General features: G+C 45.0%; 1 protein-coding gene across 4 annotated transcripts in view; it reads left to right on the forward strand.

The window, feature by feature from the left end:
* DRP2 (dystrophin related protein 2) overlaps positions 1 to 14,109 on the forward strand; it is a 45,198-nt gene that overhangs the window by 23,040 nt on the left and 8,049 nt on the right. For 3 of the 4 annotated variants that reach the window (XM_045383268.3, XM_045383267.3, XM_045383269.3), the window contains 13 exons: positions 301 to 379; positions 2,459 to 2,519; positions 2,828 to 2,889; positions 4,541 to 4,615; positions 5,540 to 5,741; positions 5,964 to 6,049; positions 7,918 to 8,075; positions 8,409 to 8,575; positions 10,092 to 10,203; positions 11,711 to 11,847; positions 12,145 to 12,210; positions 12,470 to 12,535; positions 13,409 to 13,552. In XM_045383268.3, coding sequence (XP_045239203.2) covers positions 301 to 379; positions 2,459 to 2,519; positions 2,828 to 2,889; positions 4,541 to 4,615; positions 5,540 to 5,741; positions 5,964 to 6,049; positions 7,918 to 8,075; positions 8,409 to 8,575; positions 10,092 to 10,203; positions 11,711 to 11,847; positions 12,145 to 12,210; positions 12,470 to 12,535; positions 13,409 to 13,552 — 1,415 coding nt within the window. The remainder of the gene's footprint in view (positions 1 to 300; positions 380 to 2,458; positions 2,520 to 2,827; positions 2,890 to 4,540; positions 4,616 to 5,539; positions 5,742 to 5,963; positions 6,050 to 7,917; positions 8,076 to 8,408; positions 8,576 to 10,091; positions 10,204 to 11,710; positions 11,848 to 12,144; positions 12,211 to 12,469; positions 12,536 to 13,408; positions 13,553 to 14,109) is intronic. The other variant, XM_074030159.1, reaches the window with a different exon arrangement.

Below are 14,109 nucleotides of genomic sequence, written 5' to 3' on the forward strand. Positions count from 1 at the left end.
GGCTTTTCAACCTCTACGCTGCAGGGAATGATTGAAGTGAATAAGAGGGGTCTTTCTGGATTTGGGCACTCAGGATAGACAGGAGCAGGGGAAGAGTGACTGTGGCCTGGAATTAGGGATGCTCTGCTGTGACTTTTGGGAGTTCTGGGGGATGGCTAGGAGTTGGGTGACGGTGGGAGAGGCTGGAACCAGAGAAAAGCCAGTCTCTGAGGAAGCTCATAAAGATTCCCGGAGGTACCTGGGGATCCCACTCTAAATAACTGGAATGAATCTACTGATCTCACCCTGTTCTTTCCATAGGCATCAGTTAGTGAGAGGCTTAAGCAGCTCCAGGATGCCCACCGGGACTTTGGGCCTGGGTCACAGCACTTTCTCTCCTGTACGTGAACCAAACTGGACTCCACTTAGCAGAACCTCAGCCATCTTCCTGGAGAGTCTATTGTTATCCCCTGGGGCCCTGGTGGGAGCCCAGTATACCTTGACACCCGAGAAGCAGTAAGGATAAAACAGTGTGGTATAGTGGTTAAAAGAACAGTCTCTTGGCTGGGCGTGGTGGCTCACGCCTATAATCCCAGCACTTTGGAAGGCTGAGGTGGGCAGATCACCTGAGGTCAGGAGTTCGAGACCAGCCTGGCCAACATGGCAAAACTCCATCTCTACTAAAAATACAAAAATTAGCTGGGTGTGGTGGTGGGCGCCTGTAATCCCAGCTACTTGGGAGGCCGAGGCAGGAGAATCGCTTGAACCCAGGAGATGGAAGTTGCAGCCTGGGCGACAAGAGTGAAACTCCATCTCAAAAAAAGAAAAAAAAAAAAAAAAAAAAAAAAGAACAGTCTCTCAAATTGGAGAGATCTGGATCTGAGGCACAGCACCTCAACCTAATAGCTATGCAGGCTCAAAATTTAAAAAAATAGCTTACTGTTTTGGAACCTCAATTTTCCCATATGTAAAAAGAAGGAAAAATATTACCTAGCTCATCAGGTTATGGGAATTAAATGACTTTATTTTTTCAAAGATATTTATTGAGGGCCTTCTGTGAGCCAGATACTGCTCTAGGCACTGGGGCTGCATCAGTAAACAAAACACACAGAAATCCTTAGACAGCTTATATTCTAGCTGGGGAAACCAGACCACAAACAAATAAGTAAAATATATATAAGGTTACTTGGTGACAAGGGCTATGGAAAAAATTAAAGCAGGGAAGGCATGGATAGGGAGTGCTGGATTTAAGCAGGGAGGTGTTGCAATTTTGAACAGGGTGGTTAACAGAGGCCTCACTGAGAAGGTGGCAATTGAGCAGAGGTCTAAAGAAGGTGAAGGGTTGACCTGTGTGGATGATAACTGAGGGAAGAGCATACCAGACAGAGGGAACAGCATATTCCACATGCTTAAGGTAAGGATGTGTCTGGAAAATAGCAAGGAGAGCAAAGTGCGGGGGAGTAGGGGAGGCTGGAGCATGTAAGGCCTTGTAGGCAATGGGAGGAACTTCAGATTTTATTCTCAATACAATGGAGAACGATTGGCACGGTTTGAGCCAAGGGATGGCATGATCTGCCTTATGTTTCAACAGAGTCAGGGTGTTGAGAAGAGACTACTGGGGAGCAACAGTGGGAACAGGGAGACCTATTTGAAGGTACATTGCAATAATCCAGGTGAAGGATTATGGTGGCCCAGACTGGGAGCTGGTGGTGGCCCAGACCAGGGGGCTGGTAGCAGTGGAGATGGTAAGAATATACAGACAGAAAAATGAGATATGCACACAAAGCAATGAGCATAATATCTGGCACATAGTAGGAGCTCAGTAAATGTTAACTGTGGTTAAAATTATTGCTATTATAATCATTGGCATACAGCTATACCTGCAGTCAGAGGACTCTTGTACCGAGGAAAACTGCAGTGAGCAAGCTGACCATGTAAACGGGGCCATTCCTTGAAGTTCAAAAGATAGACACAGGCAGAGAGAGGCATGAGTTTCCAGAGTTCCTCATGAGAGAGAGAGAAGTGGGCAGTACCATTACCCACAGTCCCACAGGACTGAGAAGCTTGACCTTCTAGGGGAAGAGCTTTGAGCCCTAAGAGTAAAGTGGAGTCTACTTCATATCCACAAGAGTAATCCAGCTGCCTGCAGCTGATGGGTAGAAATGGCAGTCTGCTTAGGGAGAAGATTGTCAGGGTGGCCAAGGCCAAGTATTCCTGTTCATACCCTTGCCACATCTCTGGTATGTTAGGATATCGGTGACAGCCTCTTCTCTTTGCCTTGCCCTAACATCAGGGAGAGAAGCGTGTTCATTAGAACTCTTTGCCCCACCCTCAGAGGCTGTTAAGAGCTGGCAATGAAATTCAGACATCCCCTTTTGGGCTTGACCACCTCTTTGGGAGGATAGAGCAAGGGAGTAGCTGGGGGCCTTAAGAGCATTAGTGGCCAGCTTTTTTTTGTCTTTCTCTTCTCCTTTACCAGCCTCTGTCCAGGTTCCCTGGGAAAGAGCAATTTCACCCAATAAAGTTCCCTACTACATCAAGTGAGTGACCATCTGAATCAGAAGTGGGTCAGTCACCTGCCCACCCCCTCCCTCTCCTGCCTTTTTGCTACCTATCCTTGTCACTCTGTCTGTTGGGATTCCTCCATCCAGTTCGGGTTTTCTCCTACTCATCTCAAGATCTCAAGATTCTACTTGGGTAAAGGTGAACCCTTGGGCTTTGGCATCTTGGGTTCACCCTCGAATCCTGCAGCTTCTTGCATCCAACCTGTCACCGAGTGGTGTGCACACCTGTATGTGGGGTGGGTGGGTGGTATAGATGCTGGTGCTATTGATGCTATTGTTTGTAGCCACCAGGCTCAGACCACATGCTGGGACCATCCCAAGATGACAGAGTTATACCAAACCCTAGGTAAGAATGTGGGCTTCCTGTATACGGTGGGCATATACACAGCTGCCTTTGTCCTGTAATGTCCATCTACAGATGAATGGATAAAGAAAATGTGGCATATCCATATAGTGGAATATTCAGCCTTTAGAAAGAAGGAAATACTGCCATTTGAAACAATGTAAATGAACCAGGAGGGCATTGTGCTAAGTGAAATAATAAGCCAGAAACAAAAGGCAAATACTACATGATCTCATGTATATAAGGAATCTAAAATAGACAAACTCATAGAAGCAGAGAGTAGAATGGTGGCTGCCAGTGACTGAGGGGAGGGGAAAATGGGGAGATATTGGTCAAGAGTACAAAGAAGTATCAATTATGCAAGATGGATAAGTCCTAGAGATCTGTGGTGCAGCATAGTACCTACAGTGAACAATACTGGATTGTATCGTTAAAAATTTGCTAAGAAGGTAGATCTTATGTTAAGTGTTTTTACGGAAAAAAACAATAAAGAGGGTAGTTGGAAGTTTTTGGAAGTGATGGATGTACTAATGGCATAGATTGTGGTGACGGATTCATAGATGTATACTTGTCTCCAAACTCATCAACCTGTAGACATTGAATCTGTACAGCTTTTTGTATGTCAACTATAACTCAATAGAGTGGTTTTAAAAAGAATAGAAGAGAATCTCAGTCAATAAGCAGGTGGGAGAGGGAATGAGTGCCTCATCGTTTCTCCAACAGCCTGCCTTTCTTTTACCCTCTGCACCTTTCTCAACTGGAGGCTCTACATTCCCCTCCGGACCATTTTATCATCGGATTAGTGCATTATTCTTACAGATGTGAAGTCTGATTTGCTTTAAAAGACTGTCCAGGCTGTGATATGTGTGACTCTCACGTGCCTTATCTTTACCTGCTAAGAGAGACTCATCATTATGTTTGTTGCACATTTTATCCATGCCGATGCATGTGACTACAGTTCATTCTGTTTTACCATTGTAGAATGTTCCATTGTATATAGCACAGTTTCTTTATCCATTCTGCTGTTGACAGACACGTGGGTCATTTCTTGTTTTGAGCTAATGAGGGCAGTGCTGCTGAGGAGTTTCTTGTATGTGTCTTCCAGTACATGTGTGCAAAGATTTCTGTGGGACATGTTTTTCAGTCTGCAGGTCATAACATCATTTCAGTGTGTTGTGACAAACATTTAAAAAATTGAAATAGACCAGGAAATATTAATATGCAACAGATCCTTAGCAAGAGTCATAGTTGATATTAATTTTGTTGTTTTCACTCTATCCAATCTAGTAAGGAATTGCTTCCTGAAATGTTTGATTTAGTTATTTTTACATATACACATGTATGCTATAAAATTAATTTAATACTGTAAGTCTTGATCAAAAAGCATTTGCAAGTCACTGCTCTGGGATATATAGCTGGCTGAGTGGTGGGATATATGACTGTTCCATTTTACTAGGTAATACCAAGTTGTTTTCAAAGATGATTGTGTCAGTTCACACTTTCACCATCAGTTCTCATTCATCACCATTCTTGTTGACACTTGCTATTGTCAGACTTCTATTTGTTGCCAGTCTGGTGGGTGTTAAATGGTATCTTGTTGCGCCTTTAACTTGAATTTTTCTGATCTGAGTGGGTCTCTCTCCATTCTTTGCAGCTGATCTGAACAACATTAAGTTCTCAGCTTATCGCACTGCCATGAAGCTCCGCAGAGTCCAGAAAGCCCTGCGCCGTACGTCTCCTGTTGTACTTCCCTATGACGTTCACCACCCCTCTCCTGTTCCTCATCTGTCTGCTGTTTCTTATTTTCATCTCACCTCGGCAGAAGTTGTTGATTGGCTTGGTGGAAACTCTCCAAAGCCTGCAATATGCTAGCTGTCAACTTCTGCTTTTCCCAGTTCCCTTCCACTCTCGCTAAGCCCCAGATGTGTTTCCAAATTAACCCCACTGTTATCCTCTTCCTTGACCCTTTCCCCATGCTCAGTATGTATAATCAAGCAACTGCTTTGTGACAGGAAGTACTGCAACCCATGATTTGCCATCTTGGGGTTATTGGATGTAGTAGTAAAACTGTTGAAGCAAATAGCAGTGGTTAGGGAACGGTGTCGCTGCAGATATAATATGCCTTCTGGCCTTTGTCAAAGACACTATCCATTCAGACTTCCTGGCTTAGGCATGTCTGGCTAGGCTGAGCCAGCATTTGGGGGTAATTAAGGTGTCCTCTTGATGTATGTCACATTTCCCCAACCATACCTGAGCCTTCATTGCTGGTGTCTAGGTTCTCAGAACAAATTTTATAGACAAACCTATTTGCAGTTGAAACTCATGTAAAGACAGGGAAACTCAAAATGGGATTTGATCCCTTGGGAGTTAGTACAACATAGGAGATGAGTTTACTTATGTCCCATCATCTTTTTGAAACTGATGTCAAAGAACATTGGATATAATAACATGTTGGGTTAATTTGAGGAACATTTTGCTGCCTTCTTCCTCCTTGGATGAGGGTCTTAGTAAAGGACAAGCTTGTATCATATTTGCAAATGGTTGATCTGGAGATTGAGTCAAATTTGGTGATGCTGGTGGCTTTATCTCCTTATTTAATCCCTGGGGTTCTACTTTTGGCTATATTTTCTCCCTTCTCTTCTTTCCTTACCAGTGGACCTGGTAACTTTAACCACAGCCCTGGAAATCTTCAATGAGCATGATCTGCAGGCCAGTGAGCACGTGATGGATGTGGTGGAGGTCATTCACTGCCTGACTGCCTTATATGAACGTTTGGAGGAGGAAAGAGGCATCCTGGTCAACGTGCCACTCTGTGTGGACATGAGCCTCAATTGGCTCCTCAATGTTTTTGATAGGTAAGGGCTTTCAGCTCTGGAAGGCTCCAGGATAAAATTCAATGGGATATCTCAAGTGGGCCTAGTGGAAAGGTATTGCTCCCATAGTAGACTTGGACCCAACTCAGCTTGGGGCATGATTGGAACAGGGCCCTGCTGGGATCAACTTTGTGAGGGAAATGATTGCCAAGATGTTAACCCTTTACATACATCCATGTTCTCAGTCTCTTCTTTTAAACCTAGTGGTCGCAGCGGAAAGATGCGGGCATTGTCTTTTAAGACTGGCATTGCATGCTTGTGTGGCACGGAAGTGAAGGAAAAACTTCAGTGTGAGTATAACTCCAAAGTGTGGAGTGGTGTTGGGTAGAGGGAGAGGTGTTGTGGGGAGGAGGAAGGATGTAAGATAAACAGAAGGTACATCTTGTGACTCAGCAGAGGGCTACTTTGGCTACCTTGTGATGCTTCTTGGTTCACACTATTGCAAAGAACACATGACAGCCAAAGGACAAGATGGGCCTAAGGCCTATTACTATTCCCAGTGTCACTCTAACGGGCTTCATTCCTTCTGAACTGATGGAAGTGCTTAGTCAGGATCTGTGTTGGCATTTTGAGGTACCCAGGGCCCTGATGTTCTAGTTGCATTCCCCTGCGGCCTATTAGGCTTAGCCCTCTTCCAGTCTGAAGCTCAAGCCATGTCACTAGAGACTTCTTATATACACAGGCAGGGCACAGTCATCCCCAATATCTAGGAGGCGGACACTATGTTCTTCTGTAGTTTTTCACATCTTTGGCTTATAGTACCTTTGCTTTCCCCTCTGTCCTCCATGTTGTGTTCAGCATTTTGAACTTTTCAGTAGCAGCATGATTAGTTGTTGAGCCCTAGTGTGTGTTGACCACTCTGCTAAATGGGGTGAGTGCTAAGTTAAATTAGACATTGTCCCTGCTTCCAATGATTTACAGTCCAGAGGAGGAGATGGAAGTACACAGAAAGCATTTTTTAGAAAGTACTGATGAGAATAATCCAAATGGCCAAGAATATATCCTATACAAATGACAGAAAAGAGACAGATGACAGCAGTCTGGAAAAACTTTACAGGGAAGAGAACGTTTCCAAACATGTCCATGGCTATGATATTATGTATTTCTCTCAACATTTCCTTGCGATGGGATGAACAGTGATTATTTATCATCAATTTAAAAGTAAGGAAACTGGGCTGGGTGTGCTGGCTCATGCCTGTAATCCTAGCAATTTGGGAGGCCGAGGTGGGAGGATCACTTGAGCCCAGAAGTTCAAGTCCAGCCTAGACAACATAGTGAGACTCCATCTCTAATTTTAAAAAGTAAGGAAACTGCAGCATAGAGAGATTCACGACTTACCCATGATTCTACAACTAGTCAGTAATGGACCCAGAACTTGAACCTAGGCTCTCTGCCTTGTATTTCTGTGTGTTTTCTAAGCCTTAAGCGAGGTATGGAGCAGACAGAGAATAACCACTGGAGGAGGTTTGCTAAGGCTGGATTGGGATGTGAAAGGAAACAGCCATAGAAGGGCTTAAATAACCCATATACAAAGATAAGCATCATAGTAGATTCCACAATGACTTTGAGATAATTTTTAGATGATCAGATGTTTTGAATTAGCTTCTCTTTTTGGATTATGCATGCCAGTGTTTCCTTCCATTTGTGTGGACAATTGAGAGATTACTACAGTGTTAGACCACATAAACAGGACAGGGTATGGCAGCCTGACTGTGACTCATGTTCAGGTGCCCCTGAACCTGCACCCCCTCATCCTGCTTCTGGAAGAATCTGTTTTCCCAACAGTATCATATCTGTGTCTGGCACTGCTCTTACACACGGTGCACTCGATCTCTCTCTCTCTCTCTCTCTCTTTCTCTCTCTCTCTCTCTCTCTCTCTCTCTCCTGCTTTCACTTTCTGTCACTCTTTCTCTCTGTCTTCCCCTCCCCCTGATATTCTCTCTTTGTGTTGGCCTGATTTTTCTCTCTGAACTCAGAGAATGCTCTTTTTAGAACTCGACTTCTAGAAGGTCAGGGATAGACCTCTATGTAGTCCAGTTTCAAAAGTCATTAGTTCAGTCTGTGCTCTTTCCCCATTTTCCTTTTCTGCCCTTTCTCCTCACCATTCTCCGGCCATTCCTGTGTCGGGGCTGGCCATTCTTGACGGTGGGACCAGCAGACCTCTTCAGCCAAGTGGCCAACTCAGGCAGCCAGTGTGACCAGCGCCATCTTGGTGTCCTGCTTCATGAGGCCATTCAGGTGCCCCGTCAACTGGGTGAAGTGGCAGCCTTTGGGGGCAGCAACGTGGAACCCAGTGTCCGTAGTTGCTTCCGTTTTGTGAGTATGGAACTGGGGAGCGGGGGAGGGAAGGGAGGTTTTAGGAAGGGTGGGAAGAAGGGAAGGACTACGAGCTAGGCTTTTGATCTGAAGTATGCAGATGCAAGGGAGTTTATTGGGATGGAACAACAAGGCAGAAGGTTCTGGGGGCTCTAGAATCATAGTCCTGTTGGGGAGGGTGCCAGCTCAACTAGCACAGGGCAGAAGGTGAACATATCTGGAGAACAGGCCAACCCAGCCCCTGCTGGTTCTCCTGCCCCTCTGAGGGCTGCCATTCTAGGGATAAGACACTTTGGGCCTCAATCATTCCCATTGGTCTTCTTGTTTCCCTAGAGCACTGGGAAGCCAGTCATTGAAGCATCCCAGTTCCTGGAGTGGGTCAACCTGGAGCCCCAGTCCATGGTGTGGTTGGCTGTTCTGCATCGGGTCACCATTGCTGAGCAAGTGAAGCATCAGACCAAGTGCTCTATCTGTAGGCAGTGCCCCATCAAGGGGTTCAGGTAGGGAAAACAATACCTGCTGAGATTATAATAATAAATATTTCATGTGACATATAACTCAGATATTATAAAATAAAGTGTTACCTAATTATTATATAATTATAGCTAGTGTATTATACATTATTATATACTGTTATAATCCTTTCTATTGCAGAATATTTAATTGTTTTAAATGGGAAGTGAGGAAATATTTCGTTTTAGTTGTATTATAAAGTATTACAGACCTACAAAAATGTATAGAAGAACATAGGTGTAAGAGCACCTATGTACTAAATGGTATGCCAGCAAATGTTTCACAACTTACTCTCTAAAAAGAAAAAAGGAAGCCTGATCTGTAGCATTTGCTAAATTCTGTGGTGTATATACTCCCACTGTGAATGACGTCAGACTATTTACAGGAGGTCTCTGAGCAGAGTCAGAAAGAGACACTCAGTTGCACACCATTTCATAATATGTCTGCCATGCAGATACAATAGATGTAAGTAATCTCAAGAGCATAGACATTAGCAAAGTAATTAGGAAGTAATGAGTTTTGAGTATTTATTACCTTTGTTTGTAGTATAATTTATTTAATTGTGAGTTTATATAATTTAATAATGGCTAGATTTGACAACTGGCTTAGAAAACCCCTGAAATTTTAACAGCCAGCTGTCGTGAGCTGGTATGAGCTGGCCTCAGCACACCACAGTATATACCCATGACCAACTTAAGGAATAAAACATTATTGCAATACATTTGAGGTCTCCTTGATTATATTCCCCTCCTTCCCCCACAAAGGTAACCACTATCCTGGATTAGACTTTCATCATAAAACACTCAACTTTTTACCTTTGTAAAGCACTAACACACAACTCTCCCTACCATCACCCTGCTTTTCATAAGATGAACAAATGAGGCACACAGCTAATTAGTGGTAGATCTAGACTAGATATTGGATCGTATGACCCCTCTAAGTCTAGGCATTTCACTGTCCTATGCTACAAGGTTGGGCAGTTCAGCCAGGCTTTGGAAGTAGATCTGAAGGGCTATTCTGTATTCTGCAATAATAGGTATATTATTATGAACAACCTTTGGAAATAACTTTTAGCCAACTTAGCCAAGGCTGGTAGAAAGAACTGCCTTCATATTGGAAGTGTAATTTCTCCAGTGTAGGTGGTGGTCCCTGGGAGCCTTGACCTGTTTGGGCCATCCTTGTTTAGAAGGCCATTTGATATAATGAGATATTTACCCCCGCTTCCCTCCTGTCTCCCTTAAACAAAGGTGGTGAGAATGCTATTTCCCACACTTCCTGGGAATCTGGCCTTATGATTTCATAGGGATTCGTGGTCTGTAGAATAAAGCTGTTCATCTGTTGAGAACTCAGCCACTGCTATGTATATGCTGTTGGGCATGTTATGGCTCCATGCCTCATTCATCCCCTTCTACTGTGTGTGTATATTTTAGTGTTAGAGGAACAGCGGGGAGGTCACTGTGGCATATTGGACTCTCTTTACTACTACATCTCCTCTCCCCCAAGGTACCGGAGTCTGAAGCAATTCAACGTTGACATCTGCCAGACCTGCTTCTTGACAGGCAGGGCCAGCAAAGGCAATAAGCTGCACTACCCCATCATGGAGTATTACACACCGGTATGAAGCCTCCAGGCTGGGTGGGAGGGTTAGGCAGCTCTCAGGTACTAGGCCTTGATCCACTTTGCCCAGCATTGGCTCATAGTTTTCTGCTCTCCTGTGGGGAGTATTCTCCAAGGAGCTCTGGTGATTCACCAGTTTGGGGGATTCAGGCCTCTCTATTCTTCCAGAAGAGCTTCTCCCTCACCAGGCCTGGCCACAGCTGGCCCAGGACACTCTCAGCCATTTTAAGGGCACTCGCTGTTTTGCTGCAGAGAAAAGTCTCAGGAAAAAACAAAACAAAACAGACAAAGACAGAGAGAGCAAGACAGTTCCAGGTGATTTGCCTTCCATTGCTCACTTGAGTTTTTCCTGGCTAGCTTCCTATATTGCTTCTGTACTGGGTCACTCAGTCTTTCCCTGATGCTTTGTCATTATTTCTACCCCTTCTAGTCAGTACCAAAGCTTATGCTCAAATTAATTACTCAGTCCCTTGGAGGGAAAAAAGAAAGGTATGTCCTTTACCTGGACCCCTAAACTCCACTTAGTTTTCCCTGGTAACCGTGTCCTCCATATCTGCCTTAGCCCAGTTCGGTCAGCATCCCTGAACTCCAGCCACAGAGTTGCTCCTGTGCTGTGTTTAAAACCCACAGCTCCATGCTTAGCTTCCAGCACTGACTCTGCTCCCTACTCATCTTTATCCTTTTCTGTCCCTGCAAATGCTCCCAAAGCCCTGATCATATCCCCAGCTCCGACCACTGCTCTCTCTCCCCCATTCTCTCTCCTGTTTTTCAACCTGATGCCCCACAATCCATCTGTCTAAGCTTTCATCTCTTCAAATCCTGTTGGCACAGAAATGTGTGGCCTGGTGAGAACAGGGACCATGCCCTTTACTTTTCGTTTATTATCATTTTAAAGAAAACATTAGAAAAGTCATACCTGGAAAACTGGCTGGATCTGGTAGACTGATAATCCTCTACCACCTGCTCATCCTCTACATCCTTAGAATTCATAGAAACGTGTTTTAAAAATTAACAAACATATGCTCATTATAAAATATTCAAATCATATAAAAGTGTTTAAAGTATAAAACAAAGGTTGGATGCCATGGCTCACACCTGTAATCCCAACACTTTGAGAGGCCGAGGTAGGAGGATTTCTTGAGCCCAGGAGTTCAAGACTGGCCTTGGTAACACAGTGAGATCCCTGTCTCTACAATTTTTTTTTTTTTTTTTTTTTTTTTTTTTGCTTTTAGAGGAACTGAGGCAACTAATTTTTTTTTAAGTATAAAATGAAAGTCCTCCTATCTCCTCACCCTGGCCCCCACCCCTCCAGTTCACTTCCCAGAGGCAACCAGTGTTGAGAGTTTGGCATATATCCTCCCAGACCTTCTTCTAGGAGCAGGGTATGGTGGGCATGAGCAAGAGTGGATTACCCAGCAGGCTGTCTACTCTAGCAGAACAGCCACACCTGCCCAGTATATCTGGAAGCCATTAGGGTAAGTTCCTGTGCCCTGTGTTCTCCTCAGACCACATCCAGTGAGAACATGAGGGACTTTGCCACAACCTTAAAGAACAAATTCCGCTCCAAGCATTATTTCAGCAAACACCCTCAACGAGGTTATCTGCCTGTGCAATCAGTGCTGGAGGCTGACTACAGTGAGACGTGAGTACCGGTGGCTGAGCAGGGGCTGTGGGCAGCCTCACTGAGCCCGATCGTAGGCTGTGAAGGGGCTGAGTCCCAGGTGGTCTAGGAGAATGTTCCAAGGTAAATCCCACTAGTGATAGGGCAGTTCAGCTTGGGCCTGACCTGAACTCTGGCCTGAGAAGTAGACTGGAATCCAATCTTTGTATTTTGTTCCCATCAGCTCTTGCCCATGTCCATAATGTAGGGAGCAGGAGAGGGAGGAGGAAACAGGCTGCCCAGTCTTTGGTCCTCCGAGTCTTTGCTGCTTTCTTCTAGGCCGGCTTCTTCCCCGATGTTGCCACATGCCGACACGCACTCCCGAATTGAGCATTTTGCCAGCAGGTACCACCAGGTTTGGGGGAGGTGGGTGGGAGCTATTGTAGGAAGTCCGAGGGGAAAGGATCTTCAGTCAGGGCAAGGAGAATGGAGTCAGGGCCAGGGGATGTGCAGAGTGGGGTGTGCAGCAGCCAGCAAGGCCCAATATTTAGGAGTAGTTGGGGTAGCTCTCAAAGCCAATGATCCTGTTGTGAGATTAGAGTCCTTGAGATGGAAGCAGGCCCCACATCCTGTTTTCTCTCCTGCCTCTGCTCTTTATTCCTAGGCTTGCTGAGATGGAAAGTCAAAATTGCTCCTTCTTTAATGACAGCCTGTCCCCAGATGACAGCATGTGAGTTTCCACAGCTGCTTATTTGCCAGAAATAGCTCTCCTTGAGATCTTTGTGCCACTGTTTGGGAAGGGTATATCCTCCAGGGAATGGGGGTGTGTGGTGGTTAGGATCCTTAGCTCCCTAAGGAAGGAAGGCTGCTCTCTGGGCATGATGTTCAGTAAGAAAGGCAGTCTTCCCTCTATCAATCGACCTAGGAAATGAGTGATGTACTAGCTCCCTGCCATCTTTCCAAGTCCCTTCCTGTTGCAAGATCCCATCCATCTATACACAACTTTGAGGAACGAATAATATGCCCTCCCTCATCTGAAGTTTCAGAAAGGAACCATTATCTTGTGGTCAAGATGCCAAAGCCCTATCTAGTGCTACACTAACTCTAGGAGACATCAGGGACTTGGCTGAAGTATAACAAGGGAACTCCCTGGTATGACAGCCCAGAGAAGGGGACTTGTGTCTCTAGGGAGGTCCCCACCCTGCTCAGAGATCCTGGGAGCTGCTGGCTACATGGATCAATCTGCCCTGACTGGGACTCAGATCCCTCTAGAGGAAGAGGAAACAAAGGAGGTTAGAGTGGGGGAATAGCACAGAAAGGGAAATGATTTGATCATTGTTTCCCGGGGGGCTGTAAGTAGAACCCAGAAACCTGCATCCTGAAAACACTCTCTCAGTACCCCCAACCACAGCCTCTGCCTCCTTTGAACACTTTCATCCCTCTCAAGTCTCAATATACGTCCTTTCCCTCTCGATGTGACTTAGAAGTGAATCCTCCAGCATGCATTTCCTGGGGCCTGAGCTGAGAGCTGAGAACTTACGCCCTGAGTTGTTTCTCTGTTCAACAACTGGCCACCTACTCTGCTTTCCCCATACCCACGCAGAGACGAGGACCAGTACCTGCTGCGGCACTCCAGCCCCATCACAGACCGGGAACCAGCCTTTGGACAGCAGGCTCCATGCAGTGTGGCCACAGAAAGCAAGGGGGAGCTACAGAAAATCCTGGCCCACTTGGAAGATGAGAACCGGTGGGCGTGATGATAGCAGAAATCTGTGTGGGTTCTTGAGGCAGAGAGATTGAATTTAAGTTCAGGCACTTCTACATCCTAGCTGTTTGACCTTGAGCAAGTTACTTAAATTCTGTAATCCTCTATTTCCTTATCTGTAAAATGGGGATGATGATCATCAAACCTGCCTCCTAGGATCACTTGTGAAGACCAAATGAGATCAGGCATATAATGTGTTTGGCTCAGTGCCTGGCTTATAGTAAGGGTTCACTAAATGCTAGCTATTATAATAATTATTTGAATCCTTTTATTTATTTATTTATTTATTTATTTATTTATTTATTTTATTTATTTTTTTGAGACAGAGTCTCACTCTGTTGCGCAGACTGGAGTGCAGTGTCGTGATCTCGGCTCACTGCAACTTCCGGCTCCTGAGTTCAAACGATTCTCATGCGTCAGCCTCCCAAGTAACTGGGACTATAGGCATGCGCCACCATGCCTGGCTAATTTTTTTTTTTTTTTTTTTTGGTATTTTTAGTAGAGATGGGGTTTCACCATGTTGGCCAGGCTGGTCTTGA

Source organism: Macaca fascicularis, chromosome X (genome assembly GCF_037993035.2).
Source record: "Macaca fascicularis isolate 582-1 chromosome X, T2T-MFA8v1.1".
NCBI lineage: Eukaryota > Metazoa > Chordata > Mammalia > Primates > Cercopithecidae > Macaca > Macaca fascicularis.